The sequence below is a fragment of the Muscardinus avellanarius genome (assembly GCF_963383645.1).
Source record: "Muscardinus avellanarius genome assembly, chromosome: 11".
Classification (NCBI taxonomy): Eukaryota; Metazoa; Chordata; class Mammalia; order Rodentia; family Gliridae; genus Muscardinus; species Muscardinus avellanarius.
In genome coordinates, this window is record NC_137797.1 from 101,365,086 (window position 1) to 101,388,049 (window position 22,964).

A 22,964-nucleotide genomic window follows, 5' to 3' on the forward strand; every position below is an offset into this window, starting at 1 on the left:
TGGAAGGTCATTCTGTCCAGAATTGTCCTGAATCATCCTGAATCTTCCCGCATCGTCCTGCATCGTCCTGCATCATCCTGCATCGTCCTGCATCATCCTGCATTGTCCTGAATCTTCCTGAATCATTTTGAATCATCCTGAACTGTCCTGCATCGTCCTGCATCGTCCTGCATCATCCTGCATCGTCCTAATCGTCCTGCATCGTCCTGCATCATCCTGCATCGTCCTGCATCGTCCTGCATCATCCTGCATCGTCCTGCATCGTCCTGCATCATCCTGCATCGTCCTGCATCATCCTGCATCGTCCTGCATCGTCCTGCATCATCCTGCATCGTCCTGCATCGTCCTGCATCATCCTGCATCGTCCTGTATCATCCTGCATCGTCCTGCATCGTCCTGCATCATCCTGCATCGTCCTGCATCATCCTGCATCATCCTAAATTGTAGATCTGTCACACACTTTTGAAAATCTGGAGCTGGTCCCTGGGCTGGAGCTGGTCTGGGAGTGTAACTCGGAGGTAGAAGGGTTTCCAGGAACCCCAGTACCACCACCACCACCAAAAAAAAAAAAAAGGCTGAGGTGTAGCTCACAGGTAGAATGTCCTTGGGGTTAAACCTTCATCAGTCCCCCCCCAAATATAAATAAATAAAAATAAGAGAAAGAAGGAAGGAAAGAAAGAAAAATGTGTTATGTCTACACAGTGGGAAATTATTCAGTTGTAAAAAAAAACAGCATAAAATCCCCGTCATTGGCAATAACATGAATGAGCCAGGAGGACTTATGTTTAGGGAAATAAGACTGATAGGGAGGACGCACACCTCACCTGCCCACTAGTATGTGAAAGGTGAAAGTAACGCTGAGGTCCAGCGAGTAACAGGGATGGCCAGACCCCAAGAAATGGAGGCGGTGGCGGGGAGGGCTTGGTTAACAGCTAGGCAGGAGGAGTAATTTCCAGTGTTTTGTGGCTTAGTAGGGTTATGACAGTTAACAGTAGTTTACTGTGGATTTTAAAATAGCTCAAAGAGAGAAGACTTTGAATGTTTCTAAACATGTTTCTAAATGTTTGAGATGATGGCTATGTTGAGTCCCCTGATTTGTTACACACTTTATACTTTGTATTGAAATATCACACTCTACCCCATAAATATGGATTATTATTGTGTCAAGTACAAATAAAGACAAAGGAGAGAAATAACATTGAAAAAATATCTTTTCTTTTTCTTTTGCAGGTCTGGAGGTGGAACCCAGGGGCATTTGACCTCCAAGCCACACCCCCTGCCCTATTTTTATTCTTTACTTTGAAACAGGGTCTCCCTAAGTTGCAGAGGGCCTCACTAAGTAGCTGAGGCTGTCTGCGAACCACGATCCTCCTGTCTCAGCCTCCAGAATGCTGGGATTACAAGCGTGCGCCACCACGCCCAGAATCTTTTTTCTTTTATTCTCAGTTTACCTAAAGAAGTCTCTGCAAATGTATGCTTTTGCTCATATATTGAATAATTTTTCACTGTGTAGACATATTGTTCCTGGAGAGTGTGTGTGTGTGTGTGCGTGCATGTGTGTGTGAGATGGTGAGTAACATGTTACTTGTTCTTTTTTTTTTTGTTGGTGGTACTGGGGATGGAACTCAGGGGCCTTCTACCTCTGGGCTACACTCCCAGACCTATTTTATATTTTTTTATTTGGAAACAGGGTCTCTTAAGCCATCTGAGGCTGGCTTCGAACCTGTGCAATCCTCCTGTCTCCGCCTCCCAAGCGCGGGGATTACAAGCGTGCACCACCACGCCCGGCATGTTACTTGTTCTTGATCATATAGTTTTATCCCAGCAGCGGTGGTCACAGATGAAGCTGTGTTCTAAAGACTAGGGCTAGCCAGGTTTGGTGGCACATGCCTGGAACCCCAGTACTTGAGAGGCTGAGACAGGAGGATTGTAGGTTCGAGGACAGCCTCTGCAAGTAGTGAGACTCTCAACCTACTGAGACCATTTCAAAAAAAAAAATGGGGCTGGGGGTGTAGCTCAGAGGTAAATGCCCCTGGGTTCCATCCCCAGCACCACACACACACACACACACACACACACACACACACACACACACACACCACTAGTGCTGATCGTGGGAATGCACACTTGCGGAGCGGGTGAGGACAGGGTGATACTTCTCGGCTCTTCACACTTACATAACCATCTCCACTCGACTGGTCTGTGTTTTCTGAGCATGCATAGCTGTGGTCGAATCAGCCAGTGTGTGACCGTATCTTTTCTATGCCGCGCATCTGTCTGTGTGCATCAATTTCATGATAGTTACTGATCTGATAAAGTTTTTGCACAGAAGGAAAATTTACAGAAAAAGTTTATGTGGTTGGGGCCCCAAATTATTTTTGGCACCATGGCATCGGAAACGAGAAAAAAGTTATTTTTTTCGTAGTAGAGTTTGGTTATAGATAAGGAGAGAAGGTGCTGTTTGAAAATACAAGAGGCAGTAATCAAATAGATAAAAAATCTGTCTTGTTCTTTTTTTTTGGGGGGGGGGAGTGGTACTGAGGGTGGAACCCTGAGGCTTTCTACCTCCGGGCTATACTCCCAGACCTTTTTTAAAATTTTATTTGGAAACAGGGTCTCACTAAGTTGCTGAGAGCCTCACTAAGTAGCTGAGGCTGGCTTTGAACCCGTGCGATCCTCCTGTCTCAGCCTCCCAGGTGCGGGGATTACAAGGGTGCGCCACCACGCCCATTTATATTTCTTATATTTGGTAATGGGGATTGAACCAGGGTCATATTATCTCTGAACCATACCCCTCTTCTATTTTTATTTTTTTCTTTTGAAACAGGTGTTAGGTTGAAAATAGAGTCAGGGGGTTTAGGAGGGAGGCCAAAACACCACTCGGGTTATCAGAGACTGCTGCTTTATTTGAACCCGGCACCTCTGGAGAGTCAGCCGGCCGTGGGGGAAGGGACCGACGGGCCACGCGTCTGGAGAGTTGCGCCTAGTCCTGATCGGCCGGCTGAGTCACATGGCGGATCGGAGGCACCGATGTTTTATTGGCATGCCGATTCTCTCGAGACATCTGCAGCATCGCGATGTTTGGAGTCTCGCGATATCTCCGCTTCTGGCTTCTGGGGTTCCGCTGAGAGATCACGCGTGGGAGGGACCCAACTTACCATCCCGGTCTTTTGGTGATAATGGGCAGAGATCGAATCTTAAGCTACTTCCTGCTGTCAAGGGGTGTCGTAAGGGGGCCCCTTGGCCAGGAGAGGTTGGGTCCTCCGGAAGTGGGCAGCTGAGTGTATGGCTGCAACGGGAGTCGGAGGTTACCCTGGACAGCTTGGTGGTGTGTGTTCAAGGAGACTCTAATAGATGAGGAGCTATTAAAAGAAAAAGCAAATTGTGAGAGCAGGTCCTGGGAAAGGCAGGAACCCAGCAGCTTCTGGCCCTTGCCCAGAAGGGAAGGAGGCCAGCAACTACTGGCCCTTGGAGCCCTTCAAGATGTGGGGTAGATTGTCACTGGATATATTAATATATTGTAGTATTTTTCCTGAGAAAGATGTACACCACCCTTTTAGCAGTGAATGGGTTTGGGTCAGTCTGGTCAAATGAAAACATGCTATTGGGTCAGGAGCATCAGTAACAAATTTTAGAGAGTTTAATACTTAGTTTAATACTGCCATGGAGAGGGAGAGCACTGTACTATGTAAACAAGTGGACCTGCTAAAATAAAAACACCAAGGAGAATTATACTGAGAAAAGTGAAGCTTAGTGGGCCCCAAAACTGTGCAAGAGAATTTGTCATGAGGCCGTTGTAGCAGAGCCCTTTGTAGACTCTGCTGAGCTTCAGGCAGAGCAATTTTGTCCTGTGAAAAAAGGTGTGTAGTGCATGGGCATGAGAGCTTGCCGTCAATCCTCTGTACCGAGATCAGAAAAGGAAAACTAAGGATCTGAAAGGATGAAAGGACTGAGCAGGCAACCAAAATGGAAACTGGTTTACCCACTACCTGGAGAGTTACCCTGGGCTGGCAAGGAGGGATCCAGGAGCCGTCAGTCTTCAGCCAGGCCAAGTAGGGCCAGCAGCGGGGCCTGGTCTGGAAAGGTGGTCCACCTGTGTTGAGGCACCTGGGGCTCACCGCTTTTCCAAGGGCACTGTTCCAGTGGCCCTCCTGGCCGCACGCTGGGCACAGTCTGATTGGTGGGCGTGGCCTTGCCACACTTCAGGCAGGCTCCTGGAGGTAGTTGTCGTTGCTGCCTTCCACCCCTAGGTGGCGCTCCAGAGGGCTGAGCCACCACCACCAGCCGAAGGGCGGCTACCAGGGATCTGCCTTTTGGCAAAGTCGGAGTGTACACTCCATCTCCGCCTGTTCCTCTCTGAAATTAAAACTTTAAATGCCATGTTAACCAAATCTCAGATAGGGGTTTGAGGACCATCTTCAGCCTTTCTTAATTTTTTGAAAAGCCTCCTGAGTTGGTTCCTTAAGGGAGGAAGGCAGGGGAAACAGAGCAGGTTAGAGTGGGAGGCTGTCCTGGGATAGGATGGTGACCGGGGTGGTGAAGAAAGAACCTGTAAATCAGTGTCTGCAGAAAGCAGCGCCTACAAGCCAGCCCGGTCAGACTCTGGCATCCACATATTGCCACAAAATTTGGAGTGTGCCTGTGACTCAGCAAAAGTATAGGCTGGCACAGGCCAAGATGGCGACTGCGTAACGTCACATGGTGTAATGTCACAAGATGGCGACCAAGATGGCGACTGTGATGTCATCAGGGAGCGACTATGCGCCATCACAAAATGGTGGCTGGCAGGAAAATGGCAGCTGATGGGGGGGAGCATTTGGAGGGATGGAATGCAGGGGGAAAAAGCCTGGACTTAAAGACTTCCGACCTAGCCGGGTGTAGTGGCGCACGCTTGTAATCCCAGCATTCAGGAGGCTGAGACCTGGAGGATCGCGGTTCGCAGACAGCCTCAGCTACTTAGTGAGGCCCTCTGCAACTCAGTGAGACCCGGTTTCAAAATAAAGAATAAAAAAAAGGGCAGGGGGTATAGCTTGGGGGTCATAAGCCCCTGGGTTCCATCCCCAGACCTGCAAAAAAAAAAAAAAAAAAAAAAAAAAAAGACTTCCGACCATTTACCAGACCACTTACAAAGTTGTTAACCATTCTTGGGCCACCTCAACCCATTACCCAACTCGTATCAAGGCCAGACAGATGCTCAGGGCAGAAGTCCTCTGCTAGTTTGGAGGTTTGACTTCCCATAATTAGTTCGTGGGTGAAAACAAAGAACAGAAAACAGGCGTCCCCATTTTCCTGATCAATCGTTTGGAAACGGAGGTTAAGAGATTGGAAAAGACGTCTCCATCCCTTCTCAAAAACCGGAGGATGACCTGGTCATCTGGAGGGTGGTCCCAGTGGACCGGGGGACAGTGGGTCACCAAGCGCTTGGATTTTGGGGTCCTAGTGGACCGGAAGACCCAAGTCCGGAACCCGCTAACCAAGGGAAGGAGAGGGAGCTTAAGGGAGTGAAGTGTTGCTGGCCAGTGCTGGCTGCGGCAGAAGTGCTGAGAAGCTGCTGGGGGCGTAGTGGAGCCAGGGCACGCGGCGCCTGTGCCTGGTGTGGGTGGCACTGGTGGCTGGCACAGGCGGAATCAAACGGTGGCATGCAGGTGGCGTGGCTTGCCGGGCCCGCGGTGTGTAAACAAAATGGTTTCCAGGCACATGGCAGATGCTGAGGCCGGGCCATGGGGCACACCGCCCAGCAAACTGGCTTTGGGGCAGGTAGAATGGAGCGGTGGCAGTGAGTGTTGCTACGCCTGCAAGTCAAGCCTAGCCAGGGTGACTGTGGTGGACGCCGAGGCCGGGCCGTGAACCAGAGGTTCTGGTGGTGACCAGAGCCGAGCTGGAATGGTGGTTGTGGGAGGTCCAAGTGGCAGCTGGAGGTCCTGGCCTGCGCAGGCGGTCGGCAGGCAGAGCAGGTGCCAGCACCCCTCAAAGAGCCTGGCTTGGGGTGGGTAGAACTGGCGGCCTGGCAGCCGGTAGAGCCTGCATGCTGTGGCAGTGGTGGCTGTGGTGGTGGCAGTGGGCGCAGCCACAGCTGCAAGTTGAGCACCAGTGCAGGACCTCACGGTCAAGCTGCTGGCGGGTCAGAGAGTCCAGGGCTCAAAAAGAGAGAAAAAAAGGGGGGCCCTAAACTGCTCCTGGGGTCGGTACCAGAATGTTAGGTTGAAAATAGAATTTGGGGGTTTAGGAGGGAGGTAAAAACACCACCCGGGTTATCAGAGACTGCTGCTTTATTCGGACCCGGCACCCTCCGGAGAGTCAGCCGGCTGTGGGGGTAGAGACCGACGGGCCACGCGTCTGGACAGTTGCGCATAGTCTTGATCGGCTGGCTGAGTCACGTGGCGGATTGGAGGCACTGATGTTTTATAGGCATGCCGATTCTCTCGCGACATCTCCAGCATCGCGATGTTTGGAGTCTCCAGGCACCTGGAGTCTCGCGATATCTCCGCTTCTGGCTTCCGGGCTTCTGCTGCGAGATCACTCGGGGGAGGGACCCAACTTATCAACGGGGTCTTGTAGCCGGGCGTGGTTGTGCACGCTCGTACTCCCAGTATTTGGGAGGCTGAGACAGGAGGATCACACAGGTTTGAAGTTAGCCTCAGTTACTTAATAAGGCTCTCAGCAATTTAGTGAAATCCTGTTTCCAAATAAAATATAAAAAAGGTCTGGGAGTGTAGCCCAGAGGGAGAAGGCCCCTGGGTTCCATCCCCAGGAACGTGTGCGCACACACACACAAGTAGCTGAGGCTGTCTGCAAAGAATGATCCTCCTGTCACAGCCTCCCAAATGCTGGCTGGTTCCGTTCTTTTTTTTTTTTTTTTTTTGGTGACACTGAGGGTGGAATTTAGGGGCTTTTCTACCTCTGGGCTATACTCCCAGACCTATTTTACACTTTATTTGGAAACAGAGTCTCACTAAGTTACTGAGAGCCTCACTAAGTAGCTGAGGCTGGCTTTGAGCCTGCGCGATCCTCCTGTGTCAGCCTCCCAAGCGCTGGGATTACAGGCATGCACCACCACGCCCGGCAGGCTTCATTCTTGAAGAATAGTATTTTTTTTGCAATACTGGGGATGGAATCCAGGGCATTCTACCTCTGAGATACACCTCTAGCCTGATTTTTTTATTCTTTATTTTGAAACAGAGTCTCACTAAGTTGCTGAGGGCCTCACTAAGTATCTGAGGCTGGTGGTGAACCTGGATCCTCCGGTTTCAGCCTCCCAATTACTGGGATTACAAGCCTGCGCCACCACACCCGGTTTGAAGAGTAGTATTGAGTTTGCCTAGGGGCAGGCATCTCAGCTTCTTCACACCGGAGGTCTCTGAGGTGAAAGGCTCTTGCTAGGAAGGAACTTGCTCTCACAGCAGCAATTTGAGGGCAATAAAGGGCTTTATTTGCATAACAGTGCTGAGATGGAGATGGCTGTGTTTGGGAGGGGAGGAAGCTTCTGGCATCCAGGCCAGAGCGTTAAAATAAAAGCTAGGGGGAAGTGATGTTCAAGGTGGAAGAAGCTCTCATTGCATATACAAACCTAGAGAGCTAATAATAATAATGCAAGAAAACTGCTCAGCGCCTTTGGCAATATGGAGGTCATGGCTCTATTCTTCACTGGTGTGAGGATGACAGACAGGAGGTCTCTGCAGGCTGACAGATGAAATAGGAGTTAAAGAAGTGGAAACGATTTAGAAGATTCTTTTACATGGTTTGGTTGGCAGGAAGGAAGAAGATAATATCGAAACAGTTATAGGTAGGGTCACTATGTTTTCAAATTTGCATAGGAGAGAGCAGCCATATTCATAACTGGGGGCAAAGAAATTAGTTGAAAGAGGTAAGTTAAAAATGCATGCAGGCCGGGCGAGGTGGTGCACTCCTGTAATCCCAGTATTTTGGGGGCTTGAGACAGGAGGATCACAGGTTCAGGGCCAGCCTCAGGAACTTCCTGAGACCCTCTGCAACTTAATGAGACCTGTTTCAAAATAACAAATGAAATAGAGAGGGGGGTGTAGCTTGGAGGTAGAATATCCCCAGTTTCAATCCCCAGTAACACACACACACACACACACACACACACACACACACACACACACAAAGGCAGGAGAGAGGATGTTTCATATACCAAAAGCCTCGAGGCCGCAGGTAAATATGAAACTCAACATACAACTGGAAGAGATACCTTGAGGAGATGGAGGAAGAACAGGTGTTGATTCTATGTAAGTGACAGGGAAGAAAAAGTGGGTGAACTTCATTTTCTCAAGGGAATGAAAGACAAGGTCCTGTGCTAAGAATAAGAAAGAAAGTGTTAGGTTGCGGGGTCAATAGAGAGCAGAATTTCGGGGTCATCGCGCAGGGAAGAGAGGTCAGGCACTGTAGGAGGCCACGTGCAGCGTGGTGTCTGGGACTGTGCGGCTGGCGTGGTTGAGTCCATGCTGCCGAAGCCCCACCCAGCCTGTGCGTCACGGACACCTCGAGGGGCGGGGCTGATGACGCAAACGTGCGCAATCCTAGGAGACGGAAGTAGATGAGAAGCCCAGGGAGTAGGGCCCCCAGGCGAGGAGCGCGTGGTGGGTGGGACAGGAGGGAAGAGACCCAAGCCCTGAGCATCTTTGTGCCTACATCCTCTTTCTCCACAGTAGATCTCAATTTTCCTTTCCTTTCCTTTCCTCTCCTTTCCTTTCTTCTCCTCCTCCTCCTCCTCCTCCTCCTCCTCCTCCTCCTCCTCCTCCTCCTCCTCCTCCTCCTTTTTTTTTTTGTGGTACTAGGGGTTGAATCCAGAGATGTTCTACCTCTGAGTTACTGTCTCATCCCTATTTTATTTTATATTTGGAGACAGGGACTTGCTAAGTGGCTGAGGGTGTCACTGAATGGCTGAGGCTAGTCCCAAATCTGCAATCCTTCTGTCTCAGGCTCCCGAGTCCTGGGATTCCAGCCCTACCAGGACCGGCTTCACTCTGTCATTCTTTATGGTACCACACTGCTGCAGACTGGGTGTGACCTCATGAAATGTATATGGCAGCATATTGAGAACTGGGCTTTATTAGGAATATATATATATATATATATATATATATATATATATATATATATGAATATATATTTGGAATATGTAGAGAATATTTGGAATGTATATAAAATATGTTATTGGGAATATATATGTGTGTGTATATATATAATTTTTTTTTCTAGTACTGGAAATTGTTGAACCCAGGGGCGTTTTACCACTGAGCTACACCCCAGCCCTATTTTTTATTCTTTACTTTATTTTACTTTTTTGCAGTACTGGGAATGGAACCCAGGGGCATTCTACCTCTGAGCAACACTTCCAACCCTATTTTTTATTCTTTATTTTGAAACAGGGTCTCACTGAGTTGCAGAGGGCCTCATTAAGTATCTGAAGCTTTCCATGAACCATCATCCTCCTGTCTCAGCCTCCCAAGTACTGGGATTACAAGTGTATGACACCACTCCCAGTTGAACCCAGTGGCACTAGAGATTGAACCCAGTGGCATTCTACCTCCGAGCTACCCCCACCCCCAGCCTTTTTTTTTAATTTTGAAAAAGGATCTCACTAACTTTCTGAGGCTGGCCTCAAACCTATGATCCTCCTGTTTTAGCCTCCGGAGTACTGGGATTATAGGTATTCTCCAGTGAATCTTTGGGAAGTAATTAGGTCATGGGAGTGGAACCCTATGAATGGGATTAGTGTCGTGTGTGTGTGTGTGTGTGTGTGTGTGTGTGTGTGTGTGTGTGTGTTACTAGGGGTGGAACCCAGTGGCTTGGAAACAGAGCCTCACTAAGTAGCTGAGGCTGGCTTCGAACCTGAGTGATCCTTCTGTCTCAGCCTCCCAAGTACTGGTATTGTAAGTGTGCACCACTATGCCTGGCTCAAGTTCCTTTCCTTCCTTCCTCCTTCCTCTTTCTCTCTCTCTCTCTCTCTTTCTTTCTTTCTCTTTCTTTCTTTTTCTTTCTTCTCTTTCATTTTTTTGTGGGTCTAAGGATGGAACCCAGGAGCATTCTACCTTTGAGCTACACCCCCTGCCCTATTTTTTATTCTTTATTTTGAAACAGGGTTTCACTAAGTTGCAGAGGGCCTCACTATATTTAGCTGAGGCTGGCTGCGAACCACAATCCTCCTGTCTCAGCCTCCCAAGTGCTGGGATAACAAGCATGTGCCACCACGCCCGGCTTCAAGGTTCTTTAATAAAGTAGCAGCACTCAGACTTTTTTACCCTCTGCTGCCACCATGTGGTGTTTTTTCTTAGTGCACACAAAAAGGTACCAGAGCTTCTGATAAAGGACCATGTCTGGGGACAAATGGAGGGGACCCACGGGCGGCCTACCTCCTTTTTTTTTGTGGTTCTGTGGGTGGAACCCAGGGGCTTTCTACCTCCGGGCTATACTCCAAGACCTATTTTTATATTTTATTTTGAAACAGGGTCTCACTAAGTTGCTGAGAGCCTCACTAAGTAGCCGAGGCTGGCTTCGAACCTGCGCCATCCTCCTGTTTCAGCCTCCCAAGCACAGGGATTACAAGCGTGCACCACCAGGCCCTGATTACCATTACTTTTTATCACAAGATTCTACTTGAGCTCATATGGAAACATAAAAAAAAATTGAATGAACGAGGAAAACGATAAAGATTGGTAAGAAATTGTTTATTAAGTTTTTAGAGATACAAAACCAGGTTTTTTCTTCTTTTTTCTGTGAAGTCCTGAGAAAAGGAACTGAACAAAGCATCTATGTGGGCCTCAGGCGTTTCCATGATCTGTAACAGAAAAAAAATAAAATTAAGATGGATCTGAACCTCCATGATGGAGATATTTCTTCCCTTCCGCCCGGGTAGAACAGTGTCTAGAAAACTCGATCAGCGTAGGCAGAAATGGGGTCTATTCCTGGTCATCGTCCGCTAAGCAGCTCTATGAACTGTGTGGGGTTGGACAGAGTCATGGGTCCCCCAGACACGCGTGTTCCCCTACGCTAAGATGCAGCCTGAGCAACCGGTCACTGCTGAAGAACATTCGATCAGAATTTGACGAAGGGGCCCTGCGGCACAGAGCAGAGGAATTCGGTGCATTCTGGAGGGTGCAAAGTGGCTTACCCCTGCTGCACGGAGCACTGTACTCAGCAACTGCAAAGTCATCTGAAAAGACAAAGATCACGGGGTGAAGTCCAGGAAGGAGTCTGTTGGGGGGAGAGCTGCTTCGGGCTGGAGACGCCAGCGGCGTTCACCGGACGCCTTGCTCGCTGACCCCCATCATGCAGGAGGTTGCGTTTTCTTTTGCCCCAAACATCCCTAAAGACAGTTCAGATGTCGTACTTGCTTAATTCCCATATTATTTTATGGTTGGTTTATCTGACAAAAAGAAAGCTAAATTCCTATAGCCGTCTTTTTTTTTTTTTTTTTTGTGGTACTGAGGATTGAACCTGGGGGAATTCTATTCCATGTCACACCCCCCAGACATATTTTATTTTTATTTGGGAACAGGGAGGGTCTCTCATTAAGTTGCAGAGGGTCTGCTAAGTAGCTGAGGCTGGCCTAGACCTGTGATCCCACGTCTCAGCCTCCCAAGTACTGGGATTACAGGCATGCACCACACCCAGTTTACAGCTGCCTTTTTAAAGCAGTTGATTTGTTTAAAATGCAGGTAGTTTCTACTACATAGGTAGAGAAGACAGATATATATATATATATATGCATATATATGCATGCATATATGTCTGATATATATATTGCATGCATATATGTCTGATATATATATTGCATGCATATATGTCTGATATATATATTGCATGTATATATAGCAGTACTGGGGATTAAACCCAGGGTCATTTGACCTCCAAGCTATACTCCCTGCCCTATTTTTTTATTCTTTATTTTGAAACAGGGTCTCATTAAGTTGCAGAGGGCCTCCCTAAGTAGCTGAGGCTGTCTGCAAACCGTGATCCTCCAGTCTCAACCTCCTGAATGCTGGGATTGCAAGCATGCGCCACCACGCCAGGTTTATTCTTTGTTTTTGAAATAGAAATAGTCTATAATAGTGTAGAAATAGTCTAATATTCTATTCTATAGAATAGTCTCACTGACTTTCAGAGGGCCTCACTAAGTAGCTGAGGCTGGCCGCGAACCCCGATCCTCCTGTCTCAGCCTCCCAAGTGCTGGGATGACAAGTGTGCGCCACCACGCCCGGCTGAGAATCAGATTTGACAGAGACAAAATGGAGTGATAGGAGAATTGAGTGCAATATCCCACGCCCATCTCTCCTCTCTGAGTTTCTGCCATGGGGGTTTATTTTCCGCGTGTAAGTCGCGGGCACTCACCCGTCTCGTAGTAATCGTAGACTTTCACAATGGCTGACTTCAGGTCTCTTACTGGAATATCTTGCACAACCGTGAAGGACAAGCTCAGAGGCTGCTCTGACACCTAGAGAAAAGAAAAGTTAGGTGACCTTCCAGGGAGCCTTCTTTTGTTTCGAATAGATGCAAATTAACATTTGGCTGGTTATTTTTTGGGGGGGAAGGAGAACTTTATCAACAGCATACTTCAGGGGTCTGAAGTTGTAAGAGAAAGCCCTCAGGATAGAAGTGAATTTCTCCACATTCTTTCTTCCTTTTTTGTTTTGGTACTTGGGATTCAACTCAGGGGCATTCTACCTTTAAGCTACACCCCAGCCCTTAAAAAAAAATTTTTTTTTTAAAGACAGGGTCTTGCTAAGTTGCTGAGAGCCTTGTTGAACTGCTGAGGCCAGCCTCTAACCTACAATCTTCATGTCTCGGCCTCTCAAGGACTGGGATTACATGCATGTGCCACCATGCCTGGTCCCAAATCATTTTTGTTTTTTTGCAGTACTGGGGATGGAACCCAGGGGCTTTCTACCTCCAAGATACACCCCCAGCCTGCCTCCCTCCCTTCCTTCCTTCCTTCCTTCTCTCCTTCCCTCCCTCCCTCCCTCCCTCTCTCTCTTTCTTTTTCTTTCTTTCTTTCTGGTACTGGGGGTAGAACCCAGAGGCTTTCTACCTCTGGGTTACACCCCCAGATCTATTTTATATTTTATTTGGAAACAGGGTCTCACTAAGTTGCTGAGAGCCTCGCTAAGTAGCTGAGGCTGGCTTCGAATGTGTGTGATCCTCCTGTCTCAGACACCTCCCAAGTGCTGGAATTACAAGTGTGCGCCACCATGCCCGGCTATTTTTTATTTTGAAACAGGGTCTCTTTGAGTTGCTAAGGGCCTCACTAAGTAGTAGCTATCGCTGGCCTAGAACTGCGATCCTCCTGTCTCAGCCTCCCACATGCTGGGATTACAAGCGTGAACTGCCATGCCCGGCAAAATAATTTCTTAAATAAATAACACAATCAATACCAGCTCATGGCTCTTTTTACTATATGCTTTTTTGTGGGATAACCAGCTGTGTCATTTTTAAAATAAAAATGGGGCTAAGGTGGAAAAAAACCCATGTAGACTGAAAAAAATAATCAGAGATTTGGTACAATTCTGCTTCTCCTTCTTACAAAAGTAGTTGTGTAGACTCTAAGTGGTATATAAAAGATGGTTCACTGCCCTTTTAAGTTTTGTAAAAATTTTAAACTTTATTTCCTATCAATATAGGTGTGAAATAAACCAGGCCACAATATTTATCTACAAAATCATATTTGTTTATTGGTGGACTGGCTTTTATTACTTTGGGGTTCAAGTTTTTGCTGAAATCATCAGTATCCCCCCCCCCCCTTTTTTTTTAACTGCTAAGAGGGAAGCTGATAGAAGACTTGATTAATCCCAATGGTTGCTTCTCTACATTATTTAGTGTCTTCTAAATAACTTACAGACACAATAAAAACATTTTGTGGAGAATCACTTGCTTATAGGGTCACAGAAATATTCATGTCCAAATACTACCCTAAGACAATTTTTTTGTGTGTGTGGCACTGGAGATTGAGCTCAGGGGCATTCTACCTCCAAGCTACACCTTCAGCCCTATTTTTTTTTTTTTTAAATTTTGAAACAGCATCTCTCTAGGTTGACAAGAGTCTCACTACTTGCTGAGGCTGTCCTAGAATATACAATCCTCCTGCCTCAGCCTCCTAAGTACTGGGATTACAGGTGTGCATCACTGTGCCAGACCGTCATAATCCATTTCTACTCATAATTTCAGATGAACTACAAAGGGGAAGAGAACATTCAGTGAAATTAGTATTAGAATTATCAAATTCCAAGCCGGGGTGTGGTGGCGCAGGTTTGTAATCTCGGCATTTGGGAGGAGGAGACAGGAAGATCGCAGGTTCAAGGCCAGCCTCAGCTACTACTTAGTGAGGCCCTTTGCAACTCAGTGAGACCCTGTTGCAAAAAAAAAAAAAAAAAAAGAATAAAAAATAGGGGTTGGGGAGATAGCTTGGAGGTAGAAGTCCCCTGGGTTCCAGCCCCAGTACCACAAAAAGGAAAAAAAAAGAAAAAAAGAAAAGGAATTTTCAAATTCCTAGTTGAGAGAACACATCCCTGCAGGGAGTGCGCTTTACCTCCCTGCAAGATCACCATCGGTGTCCTTGGCACCTAGCCTGCAGGCTTCTTACCTCATCCAGGTAAATCAGGATGTGGTTGTTGCTGACTTCGGTCCGGTTCACATGGCTGTGTCTTTCAAGCTGTAGACAATTAAAATACCATGAATGTTAAGAAAGAGATGAAAGCCCTGGGTGATCCAGAAAAATCATATAAATAATTCTTTTATTTAAGTAATTCTTTTAAACACTTTTTAAGAAAAATGAGTAAAAATACGGATACAGTAAAACTAAAAATGAAAAGCAATTTGGATGAAGAGTTTAATATTTGTATGGTGTCCGACCCCTGTGCGAAGTTGATTTATATGAAGAAAATGGAATTGAATGTCATAAACTTGGGAATACTCAGACTTCAAGATTCAATTCTTTTCTTTTCTTTTTGGTCCTGGGGCTTGAACTCAGGGATAGGATATTTTACCTCCGAGCTACACCCCCCCAGCCCATCTTATGTTTTGTTTTGAAACAGGGTCTCATTAGGTTGCTGATGTCTCTAGCTGGGTTGCTGAGGCTGGTCTGGAACCTGTGAGCCTCCTGTCTCAACCTCTTGAGAACTGGGTACAGGCATGTGCCACCACGTCTGGCAAGATTCAGTCCTTTATGGCATATGAAGGTATCACTACCAGGTTTTCTAGCATGTTTTTTCTCCTCTTTTAGAAGAAGAAATAGGATGGAGTAGGGAGGAAACCAAGAGATGCTGTACGCATAGATGAATAAATCACTTTGAATCTCACTATGATATATATGTTATATTATATATGTGATATATATAATCACATTGGACTAATACAATTCTAAGAAAGAATACAAAGAAATAATTCAATTCTTATTCAAAACCTTATGAAGGAGCTTTTTTTTTGGCTTGATCTGACTTCAGAACCACCTTATTTTCTCTTAACTCCTGTAACGGCAGTCTGTGCCAATACACACTTTTCCTATTTTCTTTGTTTTTTTTTTTTTTTTTTTTTCAATACTGGGAATGGAACCCAGGGACATTCGACCTCTGAGTTACACCCTCTGCCTTATTTTTTTATTCTTTATTTTGAAACAGGGTCTCACTGAGTTGCAGAGGGCCACACTAAGTAGCTGAGGCTGTCCGCAAACCGCGATCCTCCGGTCTCAGCCTCCCGAATGCTGGGATTCCAAGCATGCGCCACCACGCCCGGCTCCTATATTCTTAAGGCTTCATGTTCATGTGCTTTATCTTCCTGAGAGTCTAAGCTCTATGCAAGCAGGAGCCTGCTAGTGTATCTCCGGCTATCTCTGCTATTCCCCCAGTAATACTTGCTTCTAGCAAATGGCATATACATGCAAACATGTTAAATTATATTTCTGAGTTTGAAGAAAGTGTACATCTATAACAGAGATTGATTTCATAATGTTTCAATAGTTGTACTGTCTTATCTGGGGAGACATAACCTAGTAAATAAAATAAGGAATCCTGTTTTAGGGCTATAAACGGACCTACCGTCTTCACTGTTGGTTTCAGGGGGATGAAGCCAGACACCATCTTCACATCCACGATTGCCATATTGGAAGCAGGACGGCTCCCTGTGTAACTGAGGAGTCAGGGAAGGCAGGCGTCAGGGTTTTCTGTGTTGTTAAATATTTTCTTTTCTATGCCCTCATTAAGTACTTATATAAGGTACATATAGTTCTTTCAAATGCTTCAGAGAAATGGCTGTGTATAGAATTTTTCTTTTTTTTTTTTTTGCAGTCTGGGGATGGAACCCAGGGGCATTCGACCTCCGAGCTACACCCCCAGCCCTATTTTTTATTCTTTATTTTGAAACAAGCTCTCACTGAGTTGCAGAGGGCTTCACTAAGTAGTTGAGGCTGTCCGTGAACCACCATCTTCCTGTCTCAGCCTCCTAAATGCTGGGATTACAAGTTGCACCACCGCGCCTGGTTTATGTATTAGAATTTTTACGGAACCCGTTAAAGCCATAGAGGTTACCCTTCTCCAGTCAGAATTTGAATGTGTGGACTTGAAGGCTCTGCTCTTTAGAGATACTCTCCAACTGAAGGCCTCTGAACTGTTCCGATTGTTTCTTACAGATCCTTATTTATCCTTTTTCCCCCCTGAAAAGTACCCCTGAGCAAGCTATACTATTTTCATGAATAGATACTTGTTTTTGGTAAGGTGTGAAGCTACGTAAATATTACTGCATATGAATGCATTTTTCTTTAAAACTGATTTTATTGTGTTTAAGTCGAGATTCATTTATTACTATTATTTATTATTATTACTAAGAGTCACTACTTCTTTCTCTCCAAAAGTTTCAAGGTTTTTTTTTTTTTCTTCTCTGTCCTGAATGGACCAAGAATAATATTTTATCACCCTGGAAGGAATTAGGTCATAGTGATGGGGTCATACTTTTATTTTTATTTTATTTTTTTAATTTTTGGTATTGAGGGTTGAACCCAGAGACATTTCACTTGTGGGCTACACCCCCAGCCATATTTTTTATTCTTTATTTTGAAAAAAGGTATCACTAAATTGCAGAGAGCCTCACTAAGTAGCTGGGGCTGCCCCCCCACCCCCGAACTTTCAATCCTCCTGTCTCAGCCTCCCAAGTACTGGGATCACTACACCTGGCTAAATTCTGTTTTTATTGAGAGGTGGTATTAACCTTTAAATAATGAGGTTGGATTAGGCGGGAATGGAAGATGTAAACCCCATCACTGAAAAATTCTATTGCATCAACTTAAAATAATACATTGTATTTATTTATTTATTTATTTATTTGCACTGGGAATTGAACCTTGTGGCATTCTACCTCCAAGGTACACTCCCAGCCCTTTTTATTTTTATCTTTTTATTTTGAACAGGGTCTTGCTAAGTTGCTGAGCCTAGCTTCGAACCTGTGATCCTCCTGTCTCAGCCTCTTGAGTACTGAAACTACAGGCATGTGTCATCCCACCCAGAAAGTACACTGCCTTTTAAATAAATGCAGTGCGGCCAGTCACGGTTACACCATTCAACATACTGAGTCATCTCCGAGAGGAGATGGGTTGTTACTCCCAGAACTAGGTCTCTGAATCAGAAGGTCTCACCTGACATTCAGCCAGACCTGGAAAGTCTTGTGGGCTTTGGTTCCATCACAAATTCTGGGCAGAGTCCGCACCTCTAAAGCAAATGGGAACTCTTCCTTTTCTGGGAGAATATTGTATTTCAAGGATGTCTGTGAAACATGAAAGATAATAATCTGTTTTTCATCCTTCCTCTGAATTACTCTCGAGCTCCTAGACTTTGCTTTTCCTTTGCTTACGGAGTTGGGAACATTTATTTATTTATTTATTTGCGGTACTGGGGATGGAACCCAGGGGCATTCTACCTCCGAGCTACACCCCCAGCCCTATTTTTTAGTCTTTATTTTGAAACAGGGTCTCACTGAGTTGCAAAGAGCCTCACTTATTAGTTGAAGCTGTCCACGAACCGCGATCCTCCCGTCTCAGCCTCCCCAATGCTGGGATTTCCAAGTGAGAACGGCCGGCCCGGCAGACTCCTGTCTGCTTCCCCCGGGGCCTCACCTGGAGGTAGACGCAGCCTCCGCCGGTCACCCTGGCGCTGTACTCGCCGGGCACCCTGGGCAAGGACAGCCGCTGCAGCAGCAGGCGGTTGCCGCTGTCCACCTGGAATTCCCGGGAAAACGTGTCCGCAGCCTGGATGGTCACCTGCGCCGCCTTCCCAGATCTGGTAAAAGTAGCCGCTCCGTATTCGGACAGCGCATGGAGCGCCACCACTGTGTCCTGAAGGAGAGGATGGACGGAGAAAGCCCTTTAAACTCCTGATGAGCCAGGGCGAGGGCACGGGGCGGTGAGAGGGAGTGTGGCCTGTGTCCGCTTGATAAGGATGCCAACGTGGCTCTGTGATTGCTGGGTTTGGGGTAGAGGTCCTGTGAACTTTTTATTATTATTATTATTAATTATTATTATTATTATTATTATTATTTTGTGGGGTCTGGGGATAGAACCCAGGGGCATTCTACCTCTGAGCTACGCCCCCAGCCATATTTTTTATTCTTTTTTTTTTTTTTGAAACAGGGTCTTACTAAGTTGCAGAGGGCCTCACTAAGTAGCTGAGGCTGTTTTCGAACCACGATCCTCCTGTCTCAGCTTCCCGAATGCTGGGATTACAAGCCTGTGCCACCGCGCCTGCCTCCTTCCTTCCTTCCTTCGTCTAACCTTCTCTTCCTTCCTAATCGAACCCACAGGCATTCTACCTCTGTGCTACACTCCCAGCCCTATTTAATTTTTTTAAAATTTGGAAACAGGGGCTCCATAAATTGCGGAATCTAGCCTCAACCCTGTGAGCCTCCCGTCTCGTCCTCCCAAGTCCTGGGATTATAAGCGTGCGCCAACTTGCCCAGTTGGTGTTTCCTTTCGCCCTCCTTGAGGTCTCATTATCCCCGTGTGCTAATGACCTTCCAAGCTATTATCTTCTTCATTTACTTTTCTCTCGTGTTTGTGGTCTATTTAGACCTTTTTTCTACCTGGGTGGACGCGAACCCGCCGCGGGCGTTCTGTTGCTTTATGAGCCATTTGACAATGCGCACGGCGGACGCGAGGTCCTCAGAGGTCGGGGCGGGCTGGGCGGTGAGGTACGCCAGGAGCACGTAGGCCGTCATCTCCACCTCCGCAGAGGGCGCCTGCGGTTGGTACCAAAGCCCTCCTGGGGCCTTGGGTTTCTGAGGTCGTGTCCAGTGGACAGAATCATCTGGGTGCAAGAAAAAAATATTTATAAGCGAGTACGTATTCATATTTAGCTTAAGACAAATCACCCAGGCTGCATCTGAAGTGAGGGGTGTATTCTAATCATATATATAATTTTGTGGTACTGGGTATGAAACCCAGGGGCATTCTACCCCCGAGCTATATCCCTGGCCCTATTTTTTATTCTTTATTTTGAAACAGGATCTGATTGAGTTGCAAAGGGCCTAAGTAGCTGAGGCTGTTCACGAACTGCGATCCTCCTGTCTCAGCCTCCTGAATGCTGGGATTACAAGCGTGCGCCACCACGCCCGGCTTCATCATAGTAGATCAAGCCTTATGGGGATGCCTCCTTGATCATAAATCTGACCTTGGAGTGTTTCCACCCACCTAAGGCAGTGATGTTGCCCGAATCAGAAGCCCTTGACAGCCCGTGACCGTCTTTTTGTGTGTGTTTATGTGGTCCTGGGGATGTAATCTACTCTGGGTTTACCTCCAAGCTACACTCCCAGACCTTTTAAACTTTCTTATTTTATTATTATTTTTTGGAAACAGGGTTTTGGTAAGTTGCTAAGGACCTTGCTAAGTTTTCTCGGGCTGGCTTTGCACCTCTGACCCCCGTCTCACCCTCTCATGGACTGGGATTTCAAGCGTGCCCCGCCATGCCGGCTGGCTGCTCTGTTTTCTAACCCTTGCTGAGTTGGGCTGGGGAGGAAGTGGTGTTTGGGCAAGTCCTCCCCTTGCTGGTGGCTACTCTCTGTTTGGGATGTTATTTTGGCCCTGTCTGGAATGCCTTCGATTTCCTGTGAAGCCCGGCCTTAGTGGTTTCTCATGAGGATCCCAGACGACATGAAATAACGGAGTTCACGCTCACTAGATGAATCAACACCGTAGCAACCCTTTAAGGTATCCAAAGCCAACATGGCGTGAGACAGTGGGGACTGATAGTCACTGCCGGCCCAAGTCGACTTCCCATTGGGAGCAATCTGGCAGTAGTCAGAGGAGACGCTGCGTCCCCTGTTATCAGTCATCTGACTTCTCAGAGAATAAGTTCAAGAACTCAGCCATTGGGAGACAGGCACAGGGATGGATACTCAACGGTAGCCAAGTTACCAATAGCAAAGGATGCCAAGAGCCAGGAGGAGGAGCTAGGCATGTAAATTACGGCCTTGTTCTCTATTGTACAACCGTGAACACGAATGGACCGCAGATACGGCGCGTGCACGGCGCGTGCACGGACACGCTCCTTAGCACCATGTCGAACGTGGAGGAGACCAGGACGAGTACAAGAGCCAAGCGGCTGACACAGCTCCGGATACCGCGTATCCAAAGCTAAAAACTGGGTGCCCCGTGAAACCCGTGGGAATGTTGAACGCCACTGAGGGATGGACAACAAAAATATAAGGAAATCCATAGAAGTTGTAATAGTAAGTTCAGGACAGTGATTGCCTCTGGGGGTAGAAATGGAACTGGGGGTGATACCGAGGGTCGAACCCTTGGGTGCTCTATCACGGAGCTTTATCTCCAGACCAATTGTACTTTTTTCTTTCGAGTCAGGGGTCTTGATAAGTTGAGGCTGGCCTCGAACTTGTGATCCTCCTGCTTCAGCCTTCAAGGTCTCTGGGATTACAGGCACGTGACGCCGTGCCCAGCCACGGGGGATTTTATTCTATTTTCCTGACTTGGTCATATTTTATTTCTTATACTGGGGGGGGGGAGTTATATAGATCTAATTATTCTTTCTGCTTCTTTTTGTCTATCTGAAACATTTTCCCAATACATCTAAAATATTTAAGGGCACTGTCAAAGAATAAAGGTAGAATATATATGTATATATATACAAATATGTATATACATATATACATATATATATATAAAACCCACGTATACATACATATTACACACATATATTCCATTTGTTTCTACATTTCATATAGAGAGTACAGAATATGTATACACATATATATGTATATTACATATATATTCTAAAATGTGTGTGTGTGTGTGTGTGTGTGTGTGTGTGTGTGTGTGTGTGTTGGCCCTGGAGGTTGATACCAGGGGCATTCCGTCTCTGTTCTACACCGACAGATCTATTTTATTTTTACTTGAAACAGGGTCTTGATAGCTTAATGATAGTCTCACTACTTGCTGAGGCTGTCCTCCAGCCTGTGATCCTCCTGCCTCAGCCTCCCAAGTACTGGAATTAAGGGTGTGTGTCACCATGACTAGTGAATATATTTTACTGGACATTTTATTGTCTGTATTCTATTTTCTATTTCTTTGACCCCTCCTCCAGACCAGAGCATAGGTAGAAGTATTTTACAAACATGAGTAGACTGGGCAGCGTTATCAGTCTCATCAAACATGTTAAAATACCATAATTTACTCATATGGTTACTTCATCTTTCCCATGTTTAAGATGAAATGATGCCTTGAGTCAGGGTTGGATATGTGTTAGCAACTGATGTCTTAATAATAATAGCAAGAACTTTTATATTTATTTATTTATTTTTGAGGAGCTGGCAGTGGAACCCATGGCCATTCTACCTCCAAGCTACATACCCAATTCTATTTTTTATTCTTCATTTTGAAACAGACTCTCCCTAAGTTGCACAGGATCTCACTAAGTAGCTGAGGCTGTCCTCGAACCATGATCCTCCTGTCTCAGTCTCCCAAGTGCTGGGATTAAAAGCGTGTGCCACCACGCCCGGCTGAAATATATATTTCAGACTATCACGACCACTCTAATCTATCAATATTAGATAAAAGAAGATGCTGGGCGTGGTGGCGCACGCTTGTAATCCCAGTGCTTGGGAGGTGGAGACAGAAGATCCGGGTTTGTGGCCGGCCTCAGCAGTTTAGTGAGGCCCTCTGCAACTTAGAGAGAACCTGTTTCAAAATAAAGAATAAAAAAATTGGGCTGGGGGTGTCGCTCAGAGGTAGAATGTCCCTGGGTTCCATCCCCAGTACTGAAAAAAAAAAAAAAAGTTGGGAATGCAGCTCAGGGGTAAGATGCCCCTGGGTTCTATCTCAGAGTGAGCGCGTGCACACACGCACACACGCACGTACCAAAGGGGCCAGGCTTGCAAGAGGCAAGCGTGGGGAAGCTTTGCAGTGCAGTTCTTGATATAGATCACGTAGTGGGGCAAAAAAAGATCTCAGGAGGTGCTCACCTTCTTTCACGGCCTCCTCCTCAAGGGACGCGAGGATTTCCTTCCTCGTGTCCTGGTGACCCGCCAGGGCGAACGCGTAGGCCAGCAGCGCCTTGGTGTAGACGTGGCCGCCCTGGGTACCTTCCTTTGCTGACTTCCAGGCAGAATCCAGGCAGAACAGGGCATTGCGGACCACAGGATGCTGCGATGGAGAACAAGAAGGGGACCGAGCGGGGTGAACGGGGGCGCTAGCAGGGATGATGAGCGGAGAGAAAGGAGGTTTCTAAAAGCACGTGCCCATCTAGTCCTCATTCCCATGGACGCAGGGAATACTGTGGTATTTGTGGCACTGGGGATGCAACCCAGGGGCATTCTACCGCCAAGCTACACCCCCAGCCCTATTTTTGATTCTTTTTTATTTTGAAAACAGGTCTCACTGCGTTGCAAAGGGCTTCACTAAGTAGTAGCTGAGGCTGTCTTTGAACCACGATCCTCCTCTCTCAGCCTCCCAAAGGCCGGGA

At 46.7% G+C, this 22,964-nt stretch overlaps 1 protein-coding gene across 1 annotated transcript in view; it reads right to left on the minus strand.

The window, feature by feature from the left end:
• Positions 1-11,005: 11,005 nt before the first annotated feature.
• Positions 11,006-22,964, minus strand: part of LOC308270312 (alpha-2-macroglobulin-like) — a gene marked incomplete at its 3' end in the record, with an annotated part of 51,911 nt that continues 39,952 nt past the window's right edge. Inside the window, exons 26-34 of the mRNA XM_080706116.1 lie at positions 22,465-22,645; positions 19,075-19,298; positions 18,113-18,331; positions 17,636-17,763; positions 16,047-16,137; positions 14,597-14,665; positions 12,352-12,454; positions 11,132-11,173; positions 11,006-11,076 (exon numbers count right to left, since the gene is read on the minus strand). Of these exons, the coding sequence (XP_080562242.1) occupies positions 11,006-11,076; positions 11,132-11,173; positions 12,352-12,454; positions 14,597-14,665; positions 16,047-16,137; positions 17,636-17,763; positions 18,113-18,331; positions 19,075-19,298; positions 22,465-22,645 (1,128 nt within the window). The remainder of the gene's footprint in view (positions 11,077-11,131; positions 11,174-12,351; positions 12,455-14,596; positions 14,666-16,046; positions 16,138-17,635; positions 17,764-18,112; positions 18,332-19,074; positions 19,299-22,464; positions 22,646-22,964) is intronic.